General features: G+C 35.4%; 1 protein-coding gene across 21 annotated transcripts in view; it reads right to left on the reverse strand.

The window, feature by feature from the left end:
* Positions 1–24,034, reverse strand: part of ROBO2 (roundabout guidance receptor 2) — a 1,716,380-nt gene that overhangs the window by 129,465 nt on the left and 1,562,881 nt on the right. For 16 of the 21 annotated variants that reach the window (XM_086675717.1, XM_086675722.1, XM_086675715.1 and 13 more), the window contains 2 exons: positions 7,147–7,274; positions 2,567–2,578 (listed from right to left, as the gene is read on the reverse strand). In XM_086675717.1, coding sequence (XP_086531843.1) covers positions 2,567–2,578; positions 7,147–7,274 — 140 coding nt within the window. The remainder of the gene's footprint in view (positions 1–2,566; positions 2,579–7,146; positions 7,275–24,034) is intronic. The other 5 variants (XM_086675716.1, XM_086675724.1, XM_086675732.1 and 2 more) reach the window with 1 other exon arrangement.

Consider the following 24,034-nt stretch of genomic DNA (forward strand, 5'->3'; position numbering starts at 1 on the left):
AGACTAAGCAGATGAACATAAGGGAAGATAAAAATAATGTGAAAACAGGGAGGGGGATAAAACCTAAGAGACTCTTAAATATGGAGAACAAACAGAGGGTTACTGGAGGGGGTGTGGGAGGGGTGATGGGTTAAATGGGTAAGGGGCATTAAGGAATCTACTCCTGAAATCATTGTTGCACTATATGCTAATTTGGATGTAATTTAAAAATAATAAAATTAATTTTAAAAAGTTTATGCAAAGAAAAAGCAAGCTAATTTCCTCATTATCAGTGTCGTCTCTGGTGATCCACTAAAAGCATATCCAACGTTCAGTTTCCAAAATTAATAGCAGTTGTCAAGTTTAAAGTATAGTTCTTCATATTTCTGAACATTGTCATAAGTCATTGGAGATAGATTTATGAAATGACAGACTTTCCCAGAACAAAACACAATGTGTCAAAAAGCTATTCTTTAGTTCCAGTCCAATGGGAATTAAAAAAATCATTTTAAACAAGAATAAAAACAGAAATAACTTCAAAATGCCTTGCAGGTGACAAGTACATCCCAATACTCTCTGTGCATCACATTTTCTATTAATGTACATCTTTTCTATTTATGAGTTTTAAATGTATTGGAAATTATTAACATATGTTTTAGGTTCTGGGAACTTGTGAAGTAATATAAATCAAGTGGTCATGGTTTATCGGCATAAGGTTTCTACATATAAAGATCTACAATTTAAATGTTATTTTTCCTGTTAACCAGAAAAGTTATCTTATTGTTTCCCATTCACTTCTTTTTTTTTTTTTTTTTTAATTTTTTTTCAACGTTTTTTATTTATTTTTGGGACAGAGAGAGACAGAGCATGAACGGGGGAGGGGCAGAGAGAGAGGGAGACACAGAATCGGAAACAGGCTCCAGGCTCTGAGCCATCAGCCCAGAGCCCGACGCGGGGCTCGAACTCCCGGACCGGGAGATCGTGACCTGGCTGAAGTCGGACGCTTAACCGACTGCGCCACCCAGGCGCCCCTCCCATTCACTTCTTAATGTTTTATATCGTACCATAGATATGTAAAGTTATCATTAATAAGAATTCATACAACGCTAAAAAATGAGGCTTAAAACTGTAACATATTCTTCAATTTCCTACATCTCCAAGTGTAAAAAAGCATGATCAATTTAATAATTATATTGAAAGAAAACAAGATTGTATTTTATGACTGCAAGACATAACTATGTTTCAAAAACACAAAAGTATAAAATAATATATGTCTCAGAAACTAGGAATGTTGATCAATATTGGCATACAAAGTGTTTCCACATATATAATCCGACCTGAACTCGTTTCATTCCTACAACAGCTTTGAAAAGTCAATATTACTATCTCCATTTTCTAGGTGAAGTCACTGAGGATCAGGGATATCAAACAACTAACAAAAGAAGCACTGCTCAGAAATAGCAGACCAGAAACTCAGATTGGGAAACCAATGTTCTATTTTCTGTATTGTTATGTATGTAAGAATATACTACATAACAATAAGTTTTGTGAATGTTTCAACTAATGGAAAAAAAAAGTTATGAGTTTGGACCAATATATATCAAATGTCAATGTCAAGTCAGTGTATTAAGAAAGATTTTGAAGTTAGATGGACCATTTACAGAGCTGTGTCAAATTGACAATTTATTAAAGTATCTCTTGATATATTAAAAAAGAAACATACTAAATTCATTCATCCATCCATCCATCCATCCATCCATCCATCCATCCATTTATGCATCAATCTGTTCATTTCCTTATAACACAATTACCAAGATTTCTTTTATTTAAACACATGTATTGGTTGGTTAAGCTAAACTTTAAAAGAGATGCAGAAAGATTATTAGATCAATGAATTTGAAAATTTTTTTTTCCAAATGTTTACAAATAATTACCACTTAAATTACTGCAAATGCAAACAGTTAACTTCACTTTTGCAAAGCTGAAAGAAGGATGAGATATATTAAAACCACCAACTTTCCATGCCAAAGAACACAATTCATCCTTCCCTTTCCCTCTTAGTGTAAGCATCTCCTTAGAATAACTTGAAGCATTCTACCACATTTTGCTTAAATAGGCATACAGATAATAAGTATACAGCAGTTAAAAATGTCCATGATAAACAAGGACTCGAAGCTGTTTATAAAAAAAAAAAAAGTGCATCCAGTAGTCAAACTTCTTAATTGAGTTCAGAATCATTTATCTTAATGAATATCAAGTATAACTAATACATGATTATTTTACATATACAAGAAAAAAGAAATATTGTATTTTTCTCTTTAGGAAAAGTTAGCAGTTTATAGTATTAAACATTCATATATTATTTTTCAGGAAAATCATTACCTATTCATTGTTAATACCAAAAGTCACTATAAAATGTTTATCAAACTGATGAAAAGATCAGGAGCAATTTTTTACAGAAGATAGTCCCTCAAGTAATATTTAAACATGGGTCATAAATATATTTCATTCTCTTAAATCCTAGTATGCGTGAGTTATGAAGCATTGTACAAAGCCATGCTAAATGGATAGAAGGATGGCTACTTACCAACAGGGCGAGCTGTAGACATTACAATGGTGTGGTGAGAACATAAAGAAGAAATTAAAAAAAAAAAAGAAAGAAAAGAAAATTATCAGAATGCATGATGTGTAATGTCACATTTAAGTATGGACAGTAGAGTGATTTCTAGTCTTATAATTCAAGTATGAACAGGATGTCTGAGTTTGACTAAAACTGAAAGTTATACATATAATTTTAAGAAAATAATTATTTTGCATTCCAGAATTAGCTCTATGTGATGTGAGAGATAATTTCATGTAAAGTTTGATTGTCATCACTTACTATAGTTATTATTTCAAAGAACTTTTTAAACAGCCTGTATTACCCCCAAAGTTAAGAACCTGATGAATATAACCATTCAAGTCACAGACTAGCAAATGTCATGTCAATAAAAGAAGGCCTCACTGTCTGATTTAAATAGGAATTGGATTTTAAGCATGGTTAGTCAGAACCATTACAAGGACTACAGAAAAGCCCCTGACTCTGCTTTTCAGCCAGTAATAAGTTAAGATCACATCACTTTTCATCCGTGGACAGGGTGGATGAAAATATAACAAATAGGTTGGAACATCCTTAGAGATTTCAACTGAGTAGCTCCCTAACTTCTGTTAAACGTTTTTCTTCTTCTTCTTCTTTTTTTTTTTTTTTGGCAGAGGGCAGGAAACAATGACTGACAAGTTGATTCTTGTTCACTCTGAGAATGGCTTTCAAACTGCTGCTTCAACAAATTATTATTATTTTTTATTATACCATAACTTTCAATCACTAACATCATTAGTAATAGGCTGGCCCTGTTATTAATGCACAGCAATTGTAAGAGACACACATGGGCTTAATAATACTTTCTTTACAAAGAATAATGCCAAATCAATTTAGATAGTAAACCACTTTATATAAAAGCAATGGAAAAATATAAAAATATATGGTGCCATTATTCCAATGAAGAAGAAATATATTTAGTAGCATTTGAACTTTTATGAACTCTTACATTCAAAATATAAACTTTAGTGACAAGTGTCTCACCCACATCCTAGTGGATAGCTCTAGTGCATATATAATGTGACTCTAGAATTTAGCATAGTTTTGTCTTGATGATGTCTCATTGGACATGATGAGATGGATATAGTCATTGAAAACATATTTATAGGCATTCATTCGCTTAACCAATACGCCATGATTCTAGCTTTGTGCATTTTCTGAAACAATATGGTGCTGCCTATTTAGGAGATGCATGCCTTATATTATTATTTATTATTAAAAGGGGGATTAAGATAATTCAAAGAAGAGCAAAGCAATTATAGCAGCAGGATGAAAATTCTAGCTCAGTGAAGCTCTAATGTGTCCTACAGTCCATGATGTGTTCCCATAGCAAGAGGAAGAAAAGAAGAACGTTGCCCAATGCACAATTTCTTTCCAATCTTGGGGGGAGGTGCACAAAAAAAAATAACAACCAAGAACAAGATATCAGACGAAATCATAAAGTTGTACCTCATTCGAAATATATATCTCTAAATTTATCAACATCCAGTAGGAAAAGAACTTTGTCTTTTCGTTTTTAATTTGCATTTTCAGGTGTCACCTGAGGCTAAATCTCAAACACAATGTTTCATTTAGAAATGAAAAGGCATTTTGAGTCTATGATAATAAAGAGAGAAAAAGAAGAAACCATGGTGAAAAATCAGGTTTAAAAAAATAAAATATATTTCTCTTTCACCTAGTCTAGGGTAATTCAAAAAGGAAAAAGTTTTATTGCCCTAGAAGCAAGATAGTTTTTCCAATGAAGTCTTGAATTATGCAAAGCCAATTTCAGCAATTGAAATGGGGAAAAATGTTTACAAATATGCAGTTTGTGTTAACACATTCTGGAGCCATTTAAAAAAGCTCTCTTAGATCATGAATTATTTGATTAGAATATAAATGCTAGGAGGCTGGTTGTTGTTTAGCATTACTTCTTTCTAATTTTATGTTCCTCAAGTCAGCAAAGGGAGCCACTTGCTGTTAAATTTAATTTTATAGTCTATTTTCACCTTATTTTGAAGTGGAAAACAACTGAGTAAATCTGTGTTCCAGATTTTGACTACAAAAGTCCTTTTCCTTTTCCCCAATTGAATATCCTGATAAAATTTTAGCAGAAACATCCCAATTAAACTTCTTGTTTTTGTTACATAGCAACATTTTATCTTGAAAAAAAAACCCCAGCAGGTGGATGTTTTCAAAATCAGCAAATTAAACTAAACTGTGTCCCTGCATTAAATGGATGAAAATGGATGTGGCCTCTTGGGTCGGTTGACCCTGTTCTAATAAAACAATCCAGGGAAGGGCTAACCATTTCATGTACGTGCACAGAAAAATGAGCACAGAAAAAAATTAAGTCATAGATAATATGCGTTTTCTCCTGTTAACCTCTTAGCATGAGAAGTTCCAACTGCTTTTCCTAATGGTAAAAAATATTTTTAAACAATATTTTACTCCACATTCTATTGTCTTATGGAGATTTTTTTTTTCTTTAACCCTGTTGCTGAGGTTCATTCAGTCTTAGATGAGTAATAAATACATACCACACAGATTAAACTCTCTAATCCATCTACAGGACACAGATTAGGGGAGAGACCATTTAAGGTTTGCTGATTTAAAAAAAATCCTATTAAAAACAAAAAAACTCTATTAGTTTTTTAAGTTAGCTCTAAACATCCATGCGAGAGGAGCATGCTTTGTTAAATGAAATGTTAAACCTGAAACTTTCAACAAATTACGAAAACAATTAGCTGGGAAATATTTTAAAGCAAACAGACCACTTCATGTCTCATTCAGCCAAGCATTCAAGTATAAAAAGAACTGCTGCTTCTACAAACAAACAACTCCTCACATTTTCTCACCATTTATGTTTAGTCAGCAAATATTTTTTTTTTTTTTTTAATATGGAACATTTCTTGGGGGTTGTTTATTTTTTCCCCCACTCACTTTAGAAAAAACAAATAAATAAGCTTTGGGGGAAATTTGGTCAAGTGATTGTTTTCCCAAAGGACTAGCACGCAAATCTATATTAATATAGAATCACCTACAGGGAATGTAGATTAGATATAGTAAAGTGGCTTACAAAGACTATCAGATTTTGATAATATATAATCAGTGTATATATTTGATTGTTATATGATCATAGCTTTTTATGATCTGTTAACTAATGAGGAATGGAAATGTTTTTAAACAACTAGCTTGCCAATTTTGTCTAAATCTGTTCTGTACCTAAGTTCACGCTAGAATGTCTGGATGGGAGGAAAAAATGGATTCAGTGGAATAAAAATGGAGCAATTGGAAAGTATGGAAATCATCAATATTTTCCAAGTCATTCAAAGTGCATGTCTCCTAATAGTTACCTGAAGGAAGTTAAGTTTTGGGTTCTGTTTGTTTGCTTGTTTGTCTTGTAGTGGTTTGATGCTGAAATCATGGGTCAGCAAAAATCATTTTTGGTCCAGATGGAGGACCAACATGAGAATCCCTGACACATTTCTCACCAAGCCAAATTCCTCCAAACCTTTTCACCCGTCTGTGAAAACTTCTGGGAGTACAGCTACACAAGGTAGGAGGTGTGACTAAACAGGATGAGATATAACTGAGTCTCTCAGTTATAGGGTGCGAGCATGCAGCTGACCTGATAAAGGATGAGAAGAGAAGCCATCAGTTGGGGTGGTGGGAGAAAGGTGGAAAGAGATCAAAGGACGTGCTTGCCTATCGCTGTTTGAAATCCCGTGAGTGTAAATGATGTGGTGGGTGATGTCTCTTTGGCAAGAGTAAGTGTAGATGTCCACATGGTACCACTTGGTAGCTGGGACTATATAATGTACTCATGTGAGTCAACAGGCACCACCAGGAAGACAGTTGATTCATTCTACCTCACTGTAGGGTTAAGTACTGCTTTCTTTCACTACTAACCAATTCCAGGGAGTCTATAAATGAATATTATTCCCATGAATGAAAAAGTGCATGACACTTTTCCCAGAAAGTGAAAGTTGTTACAGGAGCCACACTATTTCAGTTATTCAAGGCCAATGAACTTCACAAATCACTCTCTCAATCAGATTTTCTCAATGCGGTAGCTCATTTGTATCCATTTTCCACCCTGCAAGCAGTGTCAGTTTTATTGTTTTTAATTGCTTCTTGGATGCTGAAATAAAACGAATTTCAAAGTAGTACTCTACTAGTATAAACCCGACAAACTAGTAAACAGAAAACAGAGTACCTTTGAAACTGTAACACTTAAAAGCAGTAAATACTTCAAAGCGGTGGGACCACGAAGACTAGTATAAATCTTTTCTACTCTTAAGATTTACTTTTAAACCATATTAACTATTATTCATTAAATTAAAAAATCGCTTCAAATAATCATCCCTTTGAACCAAATTTGAAAGTAATTTTATTTCAATTAATAATAGAAAGGACACAAAATCTAAACATTATAGTAAAAAACAATAGAAGAGTATCAGCTATTATTTTGACTGGGAGTTCACTTACCAATTTAACCAAATATTAGTCTGCTGATTCAATTGTATTTCCCATCTTATGTTTCTTACCTCGGACTGTGAGAGAAGCAGAGGCTTCCACTTTTCCAACCCGATTCTCAGCAATACACATATAGGTTCCTTCATCTGTACTCATGGCCTTTTTAATCCTCAGAGTATAATCATCTTTGATGTCATACCTGTGTAGAATACGAATTGGTCTTATTAAATAACATTTCAGCTATATTAAGATAACACTGTTTTCATCTTCATTTCTTCTCTTTTGTGACTGTATTTCAACTAAAACAAAACACATGTACACATACACATGTAATATGCCGCCACAAAGTGTAATTGCTTAGATTTAAGGTTTTACTAATAAGATCATTAAGTTCATATGTGACTTCTTACGGTTTGATTACCAATGATCGATACTTTATACACATACATCTCTTACTGCATCAAAACTATAAACGGCATTAAAAGCACTTTAAACTTTTCCGTGGTGGTTCTTAGATAATAAGGAAATAGTGTATATTTCAGTTTCTCTGTGAGTTGTATCATTTTGTAAATTATGCTGCATTTAAATATCGGATTTAATTTGGGGGCATCTTGAATATAAAGCTAAAATATATTAAAGGGCATTTTTTCTCTTATTGGCCAATTGACACAAACACCTGGTTGAAAGAATTAAGAAGGAGCCGGGTTTTTTTTTTAATTAGTAATATTAACTCTTAAAATATTAACATGGCCTGGAGTGGTTTTTGGAAATGCACATCCTCAGCTCTTTCACACATATTTATTTGCTTACTTCTATTTTTTTTTTAAGTTTATTTATTTATTTACTTTTTTAAAAAAAATTTAACGTTTATTTATTTTTGAGACAGAGAGAGACAGAGCATGAACAGGGGAGGGGCAGAGAGAGAGGGAGACACAGAATCTGAAACAGGCTCCAGGCTCCGAGCGGTCAGCACAGAGCCCGACGCGGGGCTCGAACTCACGGACCGTGAGATCATGACCTGAGCCGAAGTTGGACACTTAACCAACTGAGCCACCCAGGCGCCCCTATTTATTTATTTTGAGAGAGACAGACCGTGCAAGTAGGGGAGGGGCAGAGAGAGAAGGTGAGAGAGAGAATCCCAAGCAGGCTCCACACTGCCAGGGCAGAGCCTGATGTGGGGCTCAAACCCACATCTTGGGGTTTGAGATCATGACCTGAGCAGAAACCAACAGTCAGATGCTTAACCGAATGAGCCACCCAGGTGCCCCTCATTTCTATTTTTTTAACAAGTAGACTAACACAGTAGCTCAGAAAAGAATTATAAAATTTTAATATGAATCTGTTGAAATGCTTTCATAAGAATATGCTTATTAGATTCTAAGAGATTACGATTACATAAGCAGAAGAACAAAGCTATTATCATCCTTTTCATATCTGATCTTTCCTCTTGATTTTCACTGATGGCCTTTGTTATTTCACTCACACAATTTTGCAATAGCTTTTGACTGATCACATTGACTTTCTTCCTCACATGTATCACACAGATAAAGCTGTATTTTAAAAATATTACCTTAATTGGTTCTGTCTGCTCACAACTAGCTGTGATTTCCTATTGCTTTCAGGACAAAACAAACTTTTTAGGCTTGCATTGAAGATGAGTATAATCAGATTTCTTCTACTTCTGGCTTTAGCTAAAAGAATAATAGCTTATGTTCATTGCAATGTAAGACCTAATAATAGTTCTGTTTTACAGAGCTTTGCGTGACAAAAAACAATATCTATGAACCAGTCTTGCCAACTAAATGTAGCTATCCATGATCCTCTATCCTCCAATAATGATGGTTACTTTATTGTCAGCATGTTTTCATTTAAACTTCTGCTGAGTTACAATGTCATAAGTTGTTAGGAAAGCTTTATCAAACTCTTGTTTGAAGCTTTCCATCTCTATACTAGAAAACTGTAATTACTCTCTCCTTGAAACCTACTGCTATACAGTCATTCTGCACTTGCTTACTTTTTGTATTTGTTTATTTTGATGAAGGCAGAGATCCTGTCTGCTTCACCCATTGCTATATCCTCAGCCCCTAACACAGAGCTTTTAACATCCAGTAGCATAACCGAGTAGTTTAGAGGACAGTCTCAGGAGCCAATGGCCAGAGTTCTAATCTAGGAGTCTACTTCCTCCTATGCTGGTAAAACTGGACAAGATACTTAAATTCCCTGGGCCTCATTTTCTTCATTAGCAAAATGGTGCTGACAGTAACAACTACCTCATGGAGTAGAAGTGAACTTTGAAGGAGACGTTACACATAAAATGCATAAAACTAGGATACAGAAAGCACAATACACATTGTCTATTTTTATTACACCTAGTAGGAGTTCAGGAAATACTGGCTGATTACATGATGAATATCTCATTTCTTACTGATATAAGGGTCAACCAAATCTAAATGATTGCAAGGCTGCAAATTTGCCACATTTGTCCAGTAGGGTTTTCTTATGAGCTACATTTACAGTTTAGGAGGACAAGTCCTGGGCTAAAATGCATACAAGAGTAACAGTGCATGTAAACTTTCTCTGCTTAACTTTGCCAATTAAAAACATGAAAAAAAAATGTTTATGATGGCTTCAGAAAAGGTGCTGGTGATGTATTTAATGTCTAATAAAAATAATCCTTCCTACAGTTAGCCTATTTCTGCGTGACATGCTTAGCTCTCGGATACCAGGATTGAATAAAAATATAGTAGAACAGATCAACAAAACCAGGAGCTGGTTCTTTGAAAGAATTAACAACATTGATAACCCCCTACCCAGATTTATCAAAAAGAAAAAGGAAAGGACCCAAATAAATAAAATCAAGAATGAAAGAGAAGAGATCACAACCAACACTGCAGAAATACAAACAATAATAAGAGAATATTATGAGCAATTATATGCCAATAAAATGGGCAATCTGGAAGAAATGGACAAATTCCTAGAAACATATACACTACCAAAACTGGAACAGGAAGAAATAGAAAATTTGAACAGACCTATAACCAGTAAAGAAATTGAATCAGTAATCAAAAATCTCCCAACAAACAAGAGCCCGAGGCCGGATGGCTTTCCAGGGGAATTCTACCAACATTTAAAGAAGACATAACACTTATTCTTTTGAAGCTGTTCCAAAAAATAGAAATGGAAGGAAAACTTCCAAACTCATTCTAGGAGGCCAGCATTACCTTGATTCCAAAACCAGACAGAGACCCCACTAAAAAGGAGAACTATAGACCAATTTCCCTGATGAACATGGATGCAAAAATCTTCAACAAGATACTAGACAACCAGATCCAACAATACATTAAAAGAATCATTTACCATGATCAGGTAGGATTTATTCCTGGGATACAGGACTGGTTAAATATTCACAAATCAATCGACATGATACATCACATTAATAAAAGAAAGGATAAGAACCATATGATCCCTCAACAGATGCAGGGAAATATTTAGCAGATATTTCGAATTCATCTCAAAACACTGAATTCTGGTTAGAGTTTTGTTACTGGCTCTTATTTAACTTAGTAAAGTCGCTTCACAGCACTCTGAATTTTTATCAAAAGCTAAAAGAGAGGAAGATAAACTTGAGTGTCTATAAAGGCCTCTCTGGATCAAACACACATGAAAACCATATTCTAAAATTTTTTTTAATATTTATTCACTTTTGAGAGACAGAGCACGAGTGGGGGAGGGGCAGAGAGAGAGGGAGACACAGAATCCGAAGAAGGCTCCAGGCTCCGAGCTGTCAGCACAGAACCTGACACGGGGCTTGAACTCACAGACTATGAGATCATGACCTGAGCCAAAGTCAGACACTCAACCAACTGAGTCACCCAGGTGCCCCAGTATTCTAAGTTTTATAAAAGGATACTTATATTATCCATGATTTATGATTTGTCGTTGAGGAAAAAAAAATAATAAATTGTATGTTGCCTCACAGTACAAACAAACAAACAAAACACAAAAATACACATCCATTAGTGCATAGCATACTCAGAATAATCCTCTGAACCAGAAATTGTCATTTTACAGATGAGGAAACTGACCCTTAGTCGAGTGAAATGATTTGCTCAACGTCATTTTACTAATAAGAGAAAAATCAGAATTCAAACCTTGAACACTGTCTCTCAACCTGGTGCTTTTCCCACTCCTTATGTACCCCTTTCCTACAGTAAAATACTTTGTTGAATTTTTAACTTAAGACATATATGCCACAATATCTATATCACCTGGATAGAAATTTCACATTCAGCAAACGTAGTTATACTTTATGGCAAATTTTACCTCACATTAGATAAATTCATTATATAGGGAACAACATGGGGGATAGAGTGACAGAGCTTTTTATATCTTGCTTTAGTAAGAAAAAGTATTTAGGAGAGCCTGGGTGGCTCAGTCAGTTAAGCGTCTGACTTTGGCTCAGGTCATCTCCCGGTTCATGAGTTCTTGGCCTGCAGTGGGCTCTCTGCTGTCAGTGCAGAGCCTGCTTCAGATTTTCTGTCCCTCTCTCTCTGTCCCTTCCCTGCTCTTGGGCGTGTCCCCTATCTCTCAAAAATGAATAAATATTTTTTTAAAAAAGTGTTTAATTATAATTTACAGATTACATAATACTTGAACCCCAAATCAGAAAACCCAAGTCTGATTTGAAATCAGACTTGCTAAGATTTCTCACTTTTTTAAGGAGTGTTTAAGAAAGCCAAGAATAGTAGTGGGGATACTGTATCAGTGTTTTAGTATTTTTAATTGTTTTTTGTTTGTTTGTTTGTTTGTTTGTTTACCAAGGGTTCCTTCATCAGGGATCCAAGTAATTGTGCATTCTACTCAATAATAGTAATTTGGTCTCCATAAGAAAAATGAAAAATGAAATACACCTTAGAGGAATAAACTGAATTAATCTTAGCTACTAAGAAAAGAGACAACCTTTCAAAGATACCATGCTAGTATCAGAAAATAGTAAGTAAACTTTTTTTTTTCTAACTATAGACAGGGTTTTAGTAACAGGCTGTAAAAGTCTGGATAAGGACAATGGTCTGGTGGTATGGAGATTCTTGTTAGAATATTTTCAGGATTCCAACTAGGTACAGAGAGTACATGTATCCAGGTCATAGGTCCATTTGCAGTGAGATAATTAAGCCTGGAGAAGAAAGAGGTTTTTGCATGATATTTTTTTAAAGATTATTTATTTTTAGAGAGAAAGAATGGATGGGGGAAGGTCAGAGAGAGAGGGAGAGAGAGAGAATCCCAAGTAGGCTCCACACTGTCCACACGGAGCCCAAAGCAGGGCTAAAATGTACAAACCATAATATCAAGACCTGAGGCGCACTTGACCAAGTGAGCCACTCAGGTGCCCCAGGATAATTTTTAATTATAAAGTGCTTCCCTATATAAAGTGCTTCCTGGGTGGCTCAGTTGGTTAGGCGTCCAACTTTGGCTCAGGTTATATCTCACGGTTCACAAGTTTGAACCCCAAATAGGGCTCTATGCTGACAGCTCAGAGCCTGAAGCCTGCTTCCGATTCTGTGTCTCCCTCTCTCTCTGTCCCTCTTCTGCTTTCTCTCTCTCTCCCTCAAAAATAAATAAACATTAAAAAAAATTAAAGTGCTTATTCATTGGAATTAGTAGATGCTCATTAAACACTGCCTCATTTCAATTTACCTTTGAAAATCATTGACATTTGAGAAAATTATAATAAAAATGTAATAATTTTAATTATTTTATTCAAGAAATCCTAACATTTAAGGAGACTTACATTTCTCCTACATGCCAGGTAGTACCTCTAAGACTTCTCCAGCTAACACATATGTTTCCTCAGTCCCAAAGTTTGATATGCACACATTTCTGAGGGACATGCTGTCTTATGCCAATTAGAAATAACTGCTAACTACACAAGTCTTTCTGGGTCCCATCACACAAAACCAGCAAACCAACCATAAAAACAACACCAAAACAGACTTGAATACTCTCTGATATCTTGGGGTGCTCAGAATCTTTAAATTCTCATTTTTCACTGGATCTTTGCCTGAGAGAAGATTGTGAATATTACAAGCATTATGGATTTATTTAAAAGTATTTTGAATATATATAAAATATCTGAATCTTTCCATCAAGAGAAAACTTTAAATAGCTCCCCTTCTGCAACCATCCATCAACATTTGAATCCTGTGTGCCACAATCTACCAACCAGTCTTCCAACTTATTCCTATGATGAATGATCTCTTTCATTTTTGAACATCTCTATTAGATGATCTTCTATAAATGATAAAATAAAACACTTCTTCCAGAAGTTTCAAGTAATCCTATTACTTCCTGTGCCAGTCAGAAAAGTGCACTCTCTCTCCTGCTTGAAGCCATATGAATTATTTCATTTTTAGGTCAAATATTTGTAACAACAACTGTATAATGTGCAGCGGATATATAATCTAAGGGTTTTAAGAAGAATGAAGAGCATCAATACAAATTCATCAGTTGATATACCTAAATATGATTATTTCATTCTACCTAAATATGGCTTCTCATTCAGTCACTCAGAATAAAACCAATTTCTATAATATTCAATGTTTTAAATAATCGATTCCTTACCTATCTGTCAAGGCTAATGTTCACCCTCTTCTAACCACATGACCCTTCTTTTCCTTGTTTAAAATAACTACCTCATTGCTGTCACAACTTAATGGAATATCCTTCCCCTACATCTTCCATTGCCAGTCCTTCTTGACTTTCAAGATTACTTAGATATTCCCTCAAAGATGTCTTTCCTGCTCAAATAATGTGAAGTAGCTTTCTACCCATCAGTAATTTTTTTAAATGTTTATTTATTTATTTTGAGAGAGAGCAAGAATGCAAGAAGGGGAGGGGCAGAGACATAGAGATAGAGATAGAGGGAGAGAGACAGAGAGAGAGAGAGAGACGGAATCCTAGGCAGGCTCCACGCCATCAGCCAAGAACCCGGTGCAGGGCTCATTATCACAAAACATGAGATCACAACTTGAGTTGAAATCAAGAGTTGGATGCTTAACCACCCGAGCCACCCAGGTGCCCCCCCTCCACCAGTAACTTTAAAAGATTACTTTTCTTTCTTTTTATTTTTTTTTTATTTCTTTGGTTACTTTTATTATTTTTTAAAGCATATAACTCTTTCAAGTTTTTAGCTTGTTTGTTGCCTTTCAAGAGCATGTATGTTCCATGAAAACAAGAACTGAATCCCTCTTGCTCCAAACTATTCACCTCCTGTCCTATAAAATACCACCTGTGATCTTGGATGTGCTCAATGAAGGCTTATCGAATGGATGATGAACCACCCAACAAATGCTCAAAACTACTCTGTAGTTCTTTCTTAGCAGGGTTACTAGTAAAACACTTGCGTGTAAAACAGAAAGATGAACTAATTTGAAATATATCAAGAGGGGCGCCTGGGTGGCGCAGTCGGTTAAGCGTCCGACTTCAGCCAGGTCACGATCTCGCGGTCCGTGAGTTCGAGCCCCGCGTCAGGCTCTGGGCTGATGGCTCGGAGCCTGGAGCCTGTTTCCGATTCTGTGTCTCCCTCTCTCTCTGCCCCTCGCCCGTTCATGCTCTGTCTCTCTCTGTCCCCCAAAAAATAAACGTTGAAATATATCAAGAAATATAATAATGTTGTTAGGTTTATACATCAGCAGTTAGCTCTGAAATGTAGGCTAAATTGATATCAACATAATGCTATAAATTTAAGAACTCAAGATATATAATATATAAATGCTACTTTAGAAAGAGACAAACCTAAAATAAAGAAGATAGCAAATCTTGACCAGCAACTAGACATTTGGTTTACATGTTATCATCATAAATTTCCCTCTGTAAATTAAAAACATCAAAAATAATCTTTCTTCCTACCACAGAATAAATAAAGTGACTCTAGAATATCTAATATAAATGTGAAGACTATGAGAAAACAGAGTTAAAGCTTTGTGTTTTGCTGAATGCTTTCAAATTTATTATCTCATTATTTTGGCAACTAGGGTGGTTTCTAATCACATGTCTTGTGAAAATAAAATAATGACAATAAAAATACATTTGCATAGTGTTCTCAAATATACTCTTTAATTTATCCTCATAACAATTCTGGTAGGTAAGGAGGAAAAATATGATTTCCCCCACAAAACTTAGAGATACACAAAACTTAGAGATATAAAGTTCAACCTGACTGAAAGCAAACTATATAGCTTTTTAATAAATACACTTTTATAGGGGCATCTGAGTGGCTCAGTCAGTTTAGCATCTGAGTTTGGATCAGGTCACGATCTTGCGGTTCATGGGTTCGAGCCCTGCATCCGGCTCTGTGCTGGTAGCTCAGAGCCTGGAGACTGGTTCAGATTCTGTGTCTCCCTCTCTCTCTTCCCCTCCCCACTCGTTCTCTGCCTCTCAAAAATGAATAAACATTAAAAAAAATAAATATGCTTTTATAAAATATAGTATAGCAGAATCTGGGATATAATGTTTAATTTTATTCCATATTTATACCAAGAGGAATTGCAGACATGACAATCATAAAGGTGATGTACATGAATTTAAGCTCTTCACAAGTAAAAATGAAACTTAGAAGAATACTATTTCAGTAGAGAAAACCATGAAGAACATGAATCGGTAAACATAGAAATATTCAGTATACCAATATTAAGGGTGAACACTTGAAGCCTAAATTAAATACCTCTAGGTGAAGTGGGTGGGGGTACTAATTAATTATGTAATTAGAATAAAATACACAGGGGCGCCTGGGTGGCGCAGTCGGTTAAGCGTCCGACTTCAGCCAGGTCACGATCTCGCGGTCTGTGAGTTCGAGCCCCGCGTCGGGCTCTGGGCTGATGGCTCAGAGCCTGGAGCCTGTTTCCGATTCTGTGTCTCCCTCTCTCCCTGCCCCTCCCCTGTTCATGCTCTGTCTCTCTCTGTCCCAAAAATAAATAAATGTTGAAAAAAAAATTTGAAATGAGTTATTCTAAGAAGCTAACAGATAATAAATTCTGAGACAGACTAAATAATTAAAAAATTGAGTGTAGTTTAATATCCTAAGTTTAAGATTAGAAAAATAGCACTTCGCTATCCAGAATGCTGAAATTCATTGGTAGCAAAGATTTAGACCGTATATGAATTTAGAATCTAGATTTTTCATCAACTATATTACAGAGGTTAGAACTTCATACCAAGAGAGAGCATCAAGATTCAATTTTTTAAAATAACATGATGTATAAATCTATAAGGAAAAATTAAAGTAAGCATGGAGAATACTACCAAAACAGCAGTTGCTCCTATAAATTTTTCCTTAATGGGTTCAATAAATAACTGGTCAATGCCTCATGGTCTGGGTACAGAAATTTATACTGGGTAATATAAATTCATAATTGCAATTTGGTTATTTGTGGGCTGAACTATGCACGAAAGCAAGGTGTGTGTGTGTGTGTTTGTGTGTGTGTGTTTGCCTCACAGATGTTTTTAAATTACTGCAATAATTGATATTGTTTAAAGTTTTGATATCTTCATATACAAGTTTGGATTTTCAAATCAAGGTCTATTTTACTTCAAAGTACACACCTTTTCTCCTTTATTACATTGCCAACCCAATGGGTCTAATACAGCGGTGCACCGCACAGCTGGGGACACTATTCCTCCCAACACCACTCAACCACTGTGGCAATTTCTCGTCTGAACCCTGAACGTACCCTGATGAGCCCAGGGGACTCAAGCACATCATGACCTTTAGCAATTTTTACAGTAAGAAGTATCTTAGGTCAGAGAAATGATAGACTTACAATGTGATCAAATTAACTCTTACTTGCAAAAACTTAAGAAATACAAGAACCGATTTTAAATAAACTGTTATCTCCAAACACTTCAAAACCGAAAAAGAAATAAATATGTGGCTCATTCCTAATTTCGCATTTAGGCAATGTGAGGCAAAAATGACAAACTTCCTTTCCAAAGGCTACACATTGAGGCAATTATAATCAGAGAGAAAACTGTCGTGACTATCTACTACTAGCCTCTGTTTTCTCTAATGGGTCATGATTTCTCTGAGATAATAAATTGCCTCCCAAAACTACATATATCACAAGCAATTGGACGTCAAATATTTCCACAGGTCCAATAAATGTGGCCTTATTTCTTGTATTTCTTTCTGGATAAGCTGGGATGTGCACAATAGTAATCTCATTGATGCTTTTCACTACTGCATTGGATAAGTGGAGAAATAATCATTTTTCCCGAGAAAGTAAATATTGACTGAGTAATACACAAAACTATGAAAACTCCTTACATTTAGAGAGATCTTTACAAAAGTGTTTAATACAAGGTTTCACAACAATAAATGATTTAGAAAAAATTGCCTATTTCCAAACACCATTTTCTAGAAGATTCTGAGATTGTTGTCTTGAGCTGTAAAGAGACTAGAATCAGTGTCCTCTGCAGCAAGTACATTTATTCTTCTAACATAGAGTGACACGCCCCTTCCATTTGACATGTGTGTTATTGCTGTGTGTGTGTGTGTGTGTGTGTGTGTGTGCGCGTGTGTGCACATTGGGCAGGTGTGCATTTCTGCACCAGTGATTTTATATTCAGAGTTTAAAAAGTTACAGAAAATAACTTTATTAATATTTTACTCGATATTTCTGTAAAACCAACTATAATCCTAGGAGCTTCATACATGTGTTTACTAATATACACACACTTTAAAATCATTCTTTAATTAAACAATCAAATGTACTTAAATTTTGCCTTGATTTGTTCTCCCTTTAAATAGTTGAGAATCAATTTTAAATAAGTAAAGCATACTTCGTATAAAAGAGATACTTTGTAAATATGGTACAATATATATGATCAACATGTAGGCGGTATTGTCTGACTTTAATTAAAACCAGGGGGGAAAGAATGAAATAGAGGGGCAAAAAAATACTGGTGAGGAAATCCTAATAGAAATTGGGTGATTTTGATTGTAAAAATCTGTCAGTCTCAGACTTACATAAATGCAGTCATTGTTGCCAGGTTTGATTAATGACAGTTGTACAATCATGTGCTGACAGTCCTCACCATAAAGATACCTTTTTTTTTCTGATATGGAACACTGCTGAAAAATGCAACCCAATCAGATTTGGCCCCCGGACAACATGTGCTATCATCACTGTACCGTGAATTGAGATTGATTGGTAACCAGCTGTGACAAAGTGGGAAAAGAAGCTCTGCTTTTTGTGTTGTTTTTTTTTCTCTCCAAATTAAAAAAAAAAAAAAAAAAAAAAAAAAGGAAAAGGAAACTGAATTGTGTCAAAACCATTACCATATGTTCAGCTAAATAATAAACAAAACAAAATAAATTTATTTTAATACTTAACACAACAGTGTATGTGCGAGGTTCTGTTTATGCGTGATCTTATGTTTGATGATCAATCTTAAAAGTGTTTCAAAAGTGAAAGTGTTATTCATGTTCAAAAACCAGTACTATACTCTAAAATCACTTCTAAATGTAAAGGATCTCTTATTTCTTTCATGGATAGTGAGGAGATTGCCTATAAATCTAAGTTTACTTTGAAGATACCAAACAAAATTTTTGAGAACTGGCAACATTTTATACATAACCACATCGCATACATTTCTCATACTTTGCAATCCCTAATGCATTGTAACCTTCTAGGATAGGAACTTTTCCTGATTTTCTGCCTTTTGTAAACATAATTCAGATAGTTTAGGGACCTCCCCTTCCAAGCTTTCCACAGTGGCCTTAGAATTTAGGAGGAGTAAAGAACAAAAGAAAATACAACACAATTTCTATTACAAGGTGGAATTTTACCAGGTTCATTTCAAGCCTGTGTATCTCATTGCCTTGCTTGAATTATGTGAGGATTCTGCACGAATAAAACTTCCTGAATGGCTGTTCTCATTTCACAAGCACCTTTGTTTTTTTATGAGAGGAAATTTATTTTCTCAAGATCTTTACTTTTTGAAATCACCTACTACTTCTCGCTACGAGATGTCTGGCTCTAATTTTAGAACAAATGTTTTGAATTAGCACTTAACATTTTATGATGTATCTGCTTTATTAATCATTATGTTGGCCATTGGTAAAAATTATGAATTAAACCAGGAAACATCAAATGTCTAGGTAAGTAAATATGACTTTACTCCCTAAAGGAGAGTTAAAAAAAGTTTGTTTTCAATTTTCAAAATATTTGCACTCAATCCAAATAGCTGAAGATAACCCTACACCTTTTGGACTCTTGCAGAAAATGAAGAAATGTCTACAATAAGGGCCATTCCATAGTTCCATAATTCAATGCAAATTTAATTATGGAGACTTCATATAAAAATATCGCAAAGTCTATTGCCCTGCTTTCAAAAGAAGGATTTTTAGGGTAACAGTTACTCGTGAATCTTTCGGAGTCATTCACTGATAATTAAAGACACACTTATCAACTAACTGACAGCACTAGCATGGATTCCAGTGGACATGGAGATACAGCCATTTAGAACCCATGGTGATGCGTTTCACCTGCTCAAAAAAGCATACGTTAACAACTCACAACATTAAATTGAGGCACTCCTATATAAAACATACACTTTCTTGGAGAAATTTAAATCTTTTGCTTTGTTCAGGCTTGAAAGCGGATAAAATAGAAAAAGTTGCTCAATTTTCCTAAAGCAATCTTTCTGCTCACAATTATCGCAACAAAATCCGTCCACAGACAACACTTGAAACTGTCATTACAACTCATGTAAGCGTCTCTTGGCAACCTAAATCTCAGGTGATAATTTCATACTCTCTAATACTTAAGGTATATCCTGAAGTCAAGCTCTTAAATAACAATTGAAGTCTGGGAGCCAAAATGAGCCCAGTGGGTCATTATCATGCTGGCAAATGGATACCGAGTCAAGTTTTCTATACTTTACAGACAACTTGGGTCACATTCTCCTTTTTATCTATCATTATACTACTACTAATATCATCCTAATTATAATATATAATAATATATAATAACATACAATACATAATACTATATATTATAATTATATTGTAATTGTATTACACTTCTAAAAGCTAAGGTTTGCAGTTTCAGGAAGAAATATTTACGTATTCTTTCAGGTCATAAGAGTTTCTGGACAGGGCACCTAAGAACAGTATGAAGGGCAGATATCTTCTTAAAAAATGAAAACTAATGCAACATTCATTGGAAAGGGAAAGAAAATAAAAAATGTGGAAGTTCAGACTTCTAGGGAAATATTAAGAGGCAAAGTCGTCTCTGAAAAGAACTTGCTGTACTGTGCTGGGAGCCTCTACTGAAAGCCAAGATGAAATTTACAGTATGATAGCATCTGACTCTGCCCTAAATAACCAAACAGTATTTTAGATTCTCTTGGCTTCCCCTAAAGGCTCTCCTCATTACCTCCATCTGAGGCATAGGTGGCTCCCTCCTTGTCAGCCTGACCATAGATGGAAAACCCTCTACCGAGTCTCCCTTTAGCACAGCTGAGGGAGCAGGACATTCTCCAACTGAAAAGCTGAGAGAAAATAAACAAACACAAAATGTTTAAAAATGCCCACACTAGGATAAAAATACTATAATTGGTTTAATGAAGTGCAGATTTCAGATCACAGGGTAACTAGGCCCAAAAGAACACTCCCGGGGTTCCCTGACGCGGCCGACCATCTTGAAACCGGAGCCTCTCTCTGGAGCTGGAGTAATTAAACCGAACTGCAGCTGAGCCCTTCCAGAAAGGCCAAAGCACACCGCTCACCCCAAACTAGAAGTGCCTGCGAGTTTTAATCACTGTAGCCTGCTGCCGTGTTTTGAGTGCCCCTGTCTACCCATCTTCCACTCCTCTGACAGACAATGGGGCCTCCGGGGATTAATTCTCTTGGTGTACTTGTGAACAACTGTAAAGTTCACAGCCTGTTGTCTTTAGTCACCACCCGTTTCCATCTTCTCTTGTTATCTTATTCTCTCATTTTTCACTTCTACAGTGAGCTTTGTCTCCTCGGATGCAACCTCTCACAATTGCATCTTGTAGCCACCTCCACAAAATTTTTCACTATGCCTTCTGGAATACTAGTTCACTGACCTATAAAACTTCCTTATCCTCTCTCACAGAATTTTACCTTCACTTCGTGTCTTAATGAAAATCTGGCTTTTTCCTGAGAGTTGGTGAAAGTGTGGAAGAGGAAGGGATGTAGGAAGTATACTCCCTGCCACTCCAAACAATAACTCAGTAACTCAATAACTCAGATCTTGACCTGAGCCGAAGTTAGACTCAGCCAGTCTAACTGACTGAGCCACCCAGGTGCTCCTACCATCTTCTTTATATACTAAGAGTAGACTTACAAATGCTTCAATTTTCCCTCAACTGGCTCTCTAGAGAAAAGTCCATCCAAACTTCTAAACCTGCCCAGTATGTTCTTTCCTGACCTAGTCTCTGCTAACCTCTCCAGTCCCACCTTGCACTATGGCCCACTCTATACCTGAGCCCTCAACTGTACTCCAGAATTCTCAAGTTCTCTCCTGCTTCTGCATCTCTGCATATGCTGTGTCCTCACATCTGGACTTTTCTCCATGCCTCCCCACTCCCCATTTCTCCCTCCTTATAGCCTAACTACTTCTGCTTATACTGGTATAAAATCAATGTGTTGATATCTATCTACACTTCCAGGGTTTAAGCTTCACAAAGGCACGGTCATGTCTTTGTTCACAGTTGTATCCTCAGAGCTCAGTACAGTGAATAAAGGTGGTCAAGACCAATTTGTTCATGAAAAATTAATTTAAGGCTATACACACACAGGAAGAGGAAGGTTCTATTTTTTCACCAGTATCAAACAACACTGATAACAAAATGCCAAATCTGTATAATAGAGAGTCTGTGGACAACACAAGACACATTCTGAGCATTGAGACTCACTTTGTTTTCAGTTCCCTGAATTTTGACTGAGTTTACTTAAATTGTATCTTCTACTCATAGTTTTTATCTCAAACGTTTTTCTGTGTTCATTTTCTCCAAATAATTGACTAATACCATAATTAACAACACACTAGAAGGGCCCCGGAGCAATCCATAGTTTAATGGAGATACTCAGTTACAGAGTATACTCTTACTCACACTTGTCCTTGTTCTGTGATTTAACCTGTTGCCTAGATAAACAAAAACAAAAACAAAACAACAACAACAACAAAAAACTCAAGTTCAACATACATCAGTAAGAAAAAAGTGAGGTCCAAAGAGTTTAAGAAAAATTATCTTTAAGATAAAAATTATCTTTAAGATAAAAATTATAGGGGCGCCTGGGTGGCGCAGTCGGTTAAGCGTCCGACTTCAGCCAGGTCACGATCTCGCGGTCCGTGAGTTCGAGCCCCGCGTCAGGCTCTGGGCTGATGGCTCGGAGCCTGGAGCCTGTTTCCGATTCTGTGTCTCCCTCTCTCTCTGCCCCTCCCCCGTTCATGCTCTGTCTCTCTCTGTCCCAAAAATAAAAAATAAAAAAACGTTGAAAAAAAAATTAAAAAAAAAAAAAAAAGATAAAAATTATATGATAATATATCTTTTATCACTGATAATCTTTTCATTATACCAAACATTAACATAAAAGGGCTTAATTTTACAATCTTAAAATTAGAACTGTGTGTGTGTGTTGTTTTTTTTAATTGACATGCTATTCACTATTTGTCTGGCAATAGAAATTTTGTTTTGATTGCTATAGGTTTTCTTTCTTATTTATTTATTTATTTATTTATTTATTTATTTATTTATTTCTGGTGTTATCTGCAGATAGGGCACTGACCTATCATTGCTAATTACATTATTGTTTTCAAAACTGCAGAGAGCTTTTAATATCATCTTATACTGATTTTCACTAAATTTAAATCCCTTAAAAGTTTAGAGATTGTGTGTGTGTGTGTGTGTGTGTGTGTGTGTGTGTGTGTGTGTGTGTGTATACATCATGTTCTACTTTCTGTCACAGTCATATAAGATTAAACTCAAACCATTCTAGAGATATTAGAATTTCATTTAGCTCATCATAGCAGAAAGGACTATTTAATTATTTTTATTTCTATCCTTACTATGCAACCATCCTTGTGATTTATTCAAATAAAATAGTATCTGCAATTCCTTAAATCCATTACTTTAAATGCTTTTAAAACCTACTAGTATTATTTCCATATGTTTGTGTAACTAATTAGAACATGAAAATTTATGGTAAAAATTGCAAATAAATCACAATTAAGGAAAGCATTTTGGAACAAATAAAGTGGTGTAGGCAGGTTAAATTATCCTTTAATTTAGAAATAATTTTTGGCTTAAATTCATTCAAGGCATTTTGATTTTACAACAGGACTAAGAAATGTAACATCAGGTTTGGAAAAGTGGATCTACTTCATAATTGTGTGTTTGGTTAGAAATTAATCTCCACTTTACATTCATTTAGAAGAAGGATTTTGGGGATTAAATCCACAACAATCCATAAAATTCATAGTTTACACCAGATGTTTTTGACAGGCAGCTTCCTGTACTCTTCTGAGTCGAGAATGAACACTGTGCAATAAGGGACTGCAAGTTCAGAGTGAAATAGATCTTCAAATGTGCCATCTATCTGGTGGCCTTGTGATCCTTACTGAACAACCTTCAAGAAGATTCCATTGGTGTTGGAAGGGAGCATTAGCTGAGGTAGAATGGAAGTGTTCTGTATTATCAGTTTGGGTTGTGCTTTGGAAGATTCAAAGGGCTCTCTCTCCTCTTTACTTCTGCCCACAAAAACCTCCTCATGAAATGTGTTTCTGGAATAATTTAGAAATTCAACACAGCTACATAGGGGCACCTGTCATCATTAAGTGTGTAACATACCATAGAGGTTGGTAGATATATTTGAAAATAGAAGGTTCAGACACTTCTCTAATTAAGCTACTCTTAACTAGTTTTATCAATTCA

The sequence above is a fragment of the Puma concolor genome, chromosome C2 (genome assembly GCF_028749965.1).
Source record: "Puma concolor isolate L17-30 chromosome C2, mPumCon1.1.hap2, whole genome shotgun sequence".
NCBI classification, from domain to species: Eukaryota; Metazoa; Chordata; class Mammalia; order Carnivora; family Felidae; genus Puma; species Puma concolor.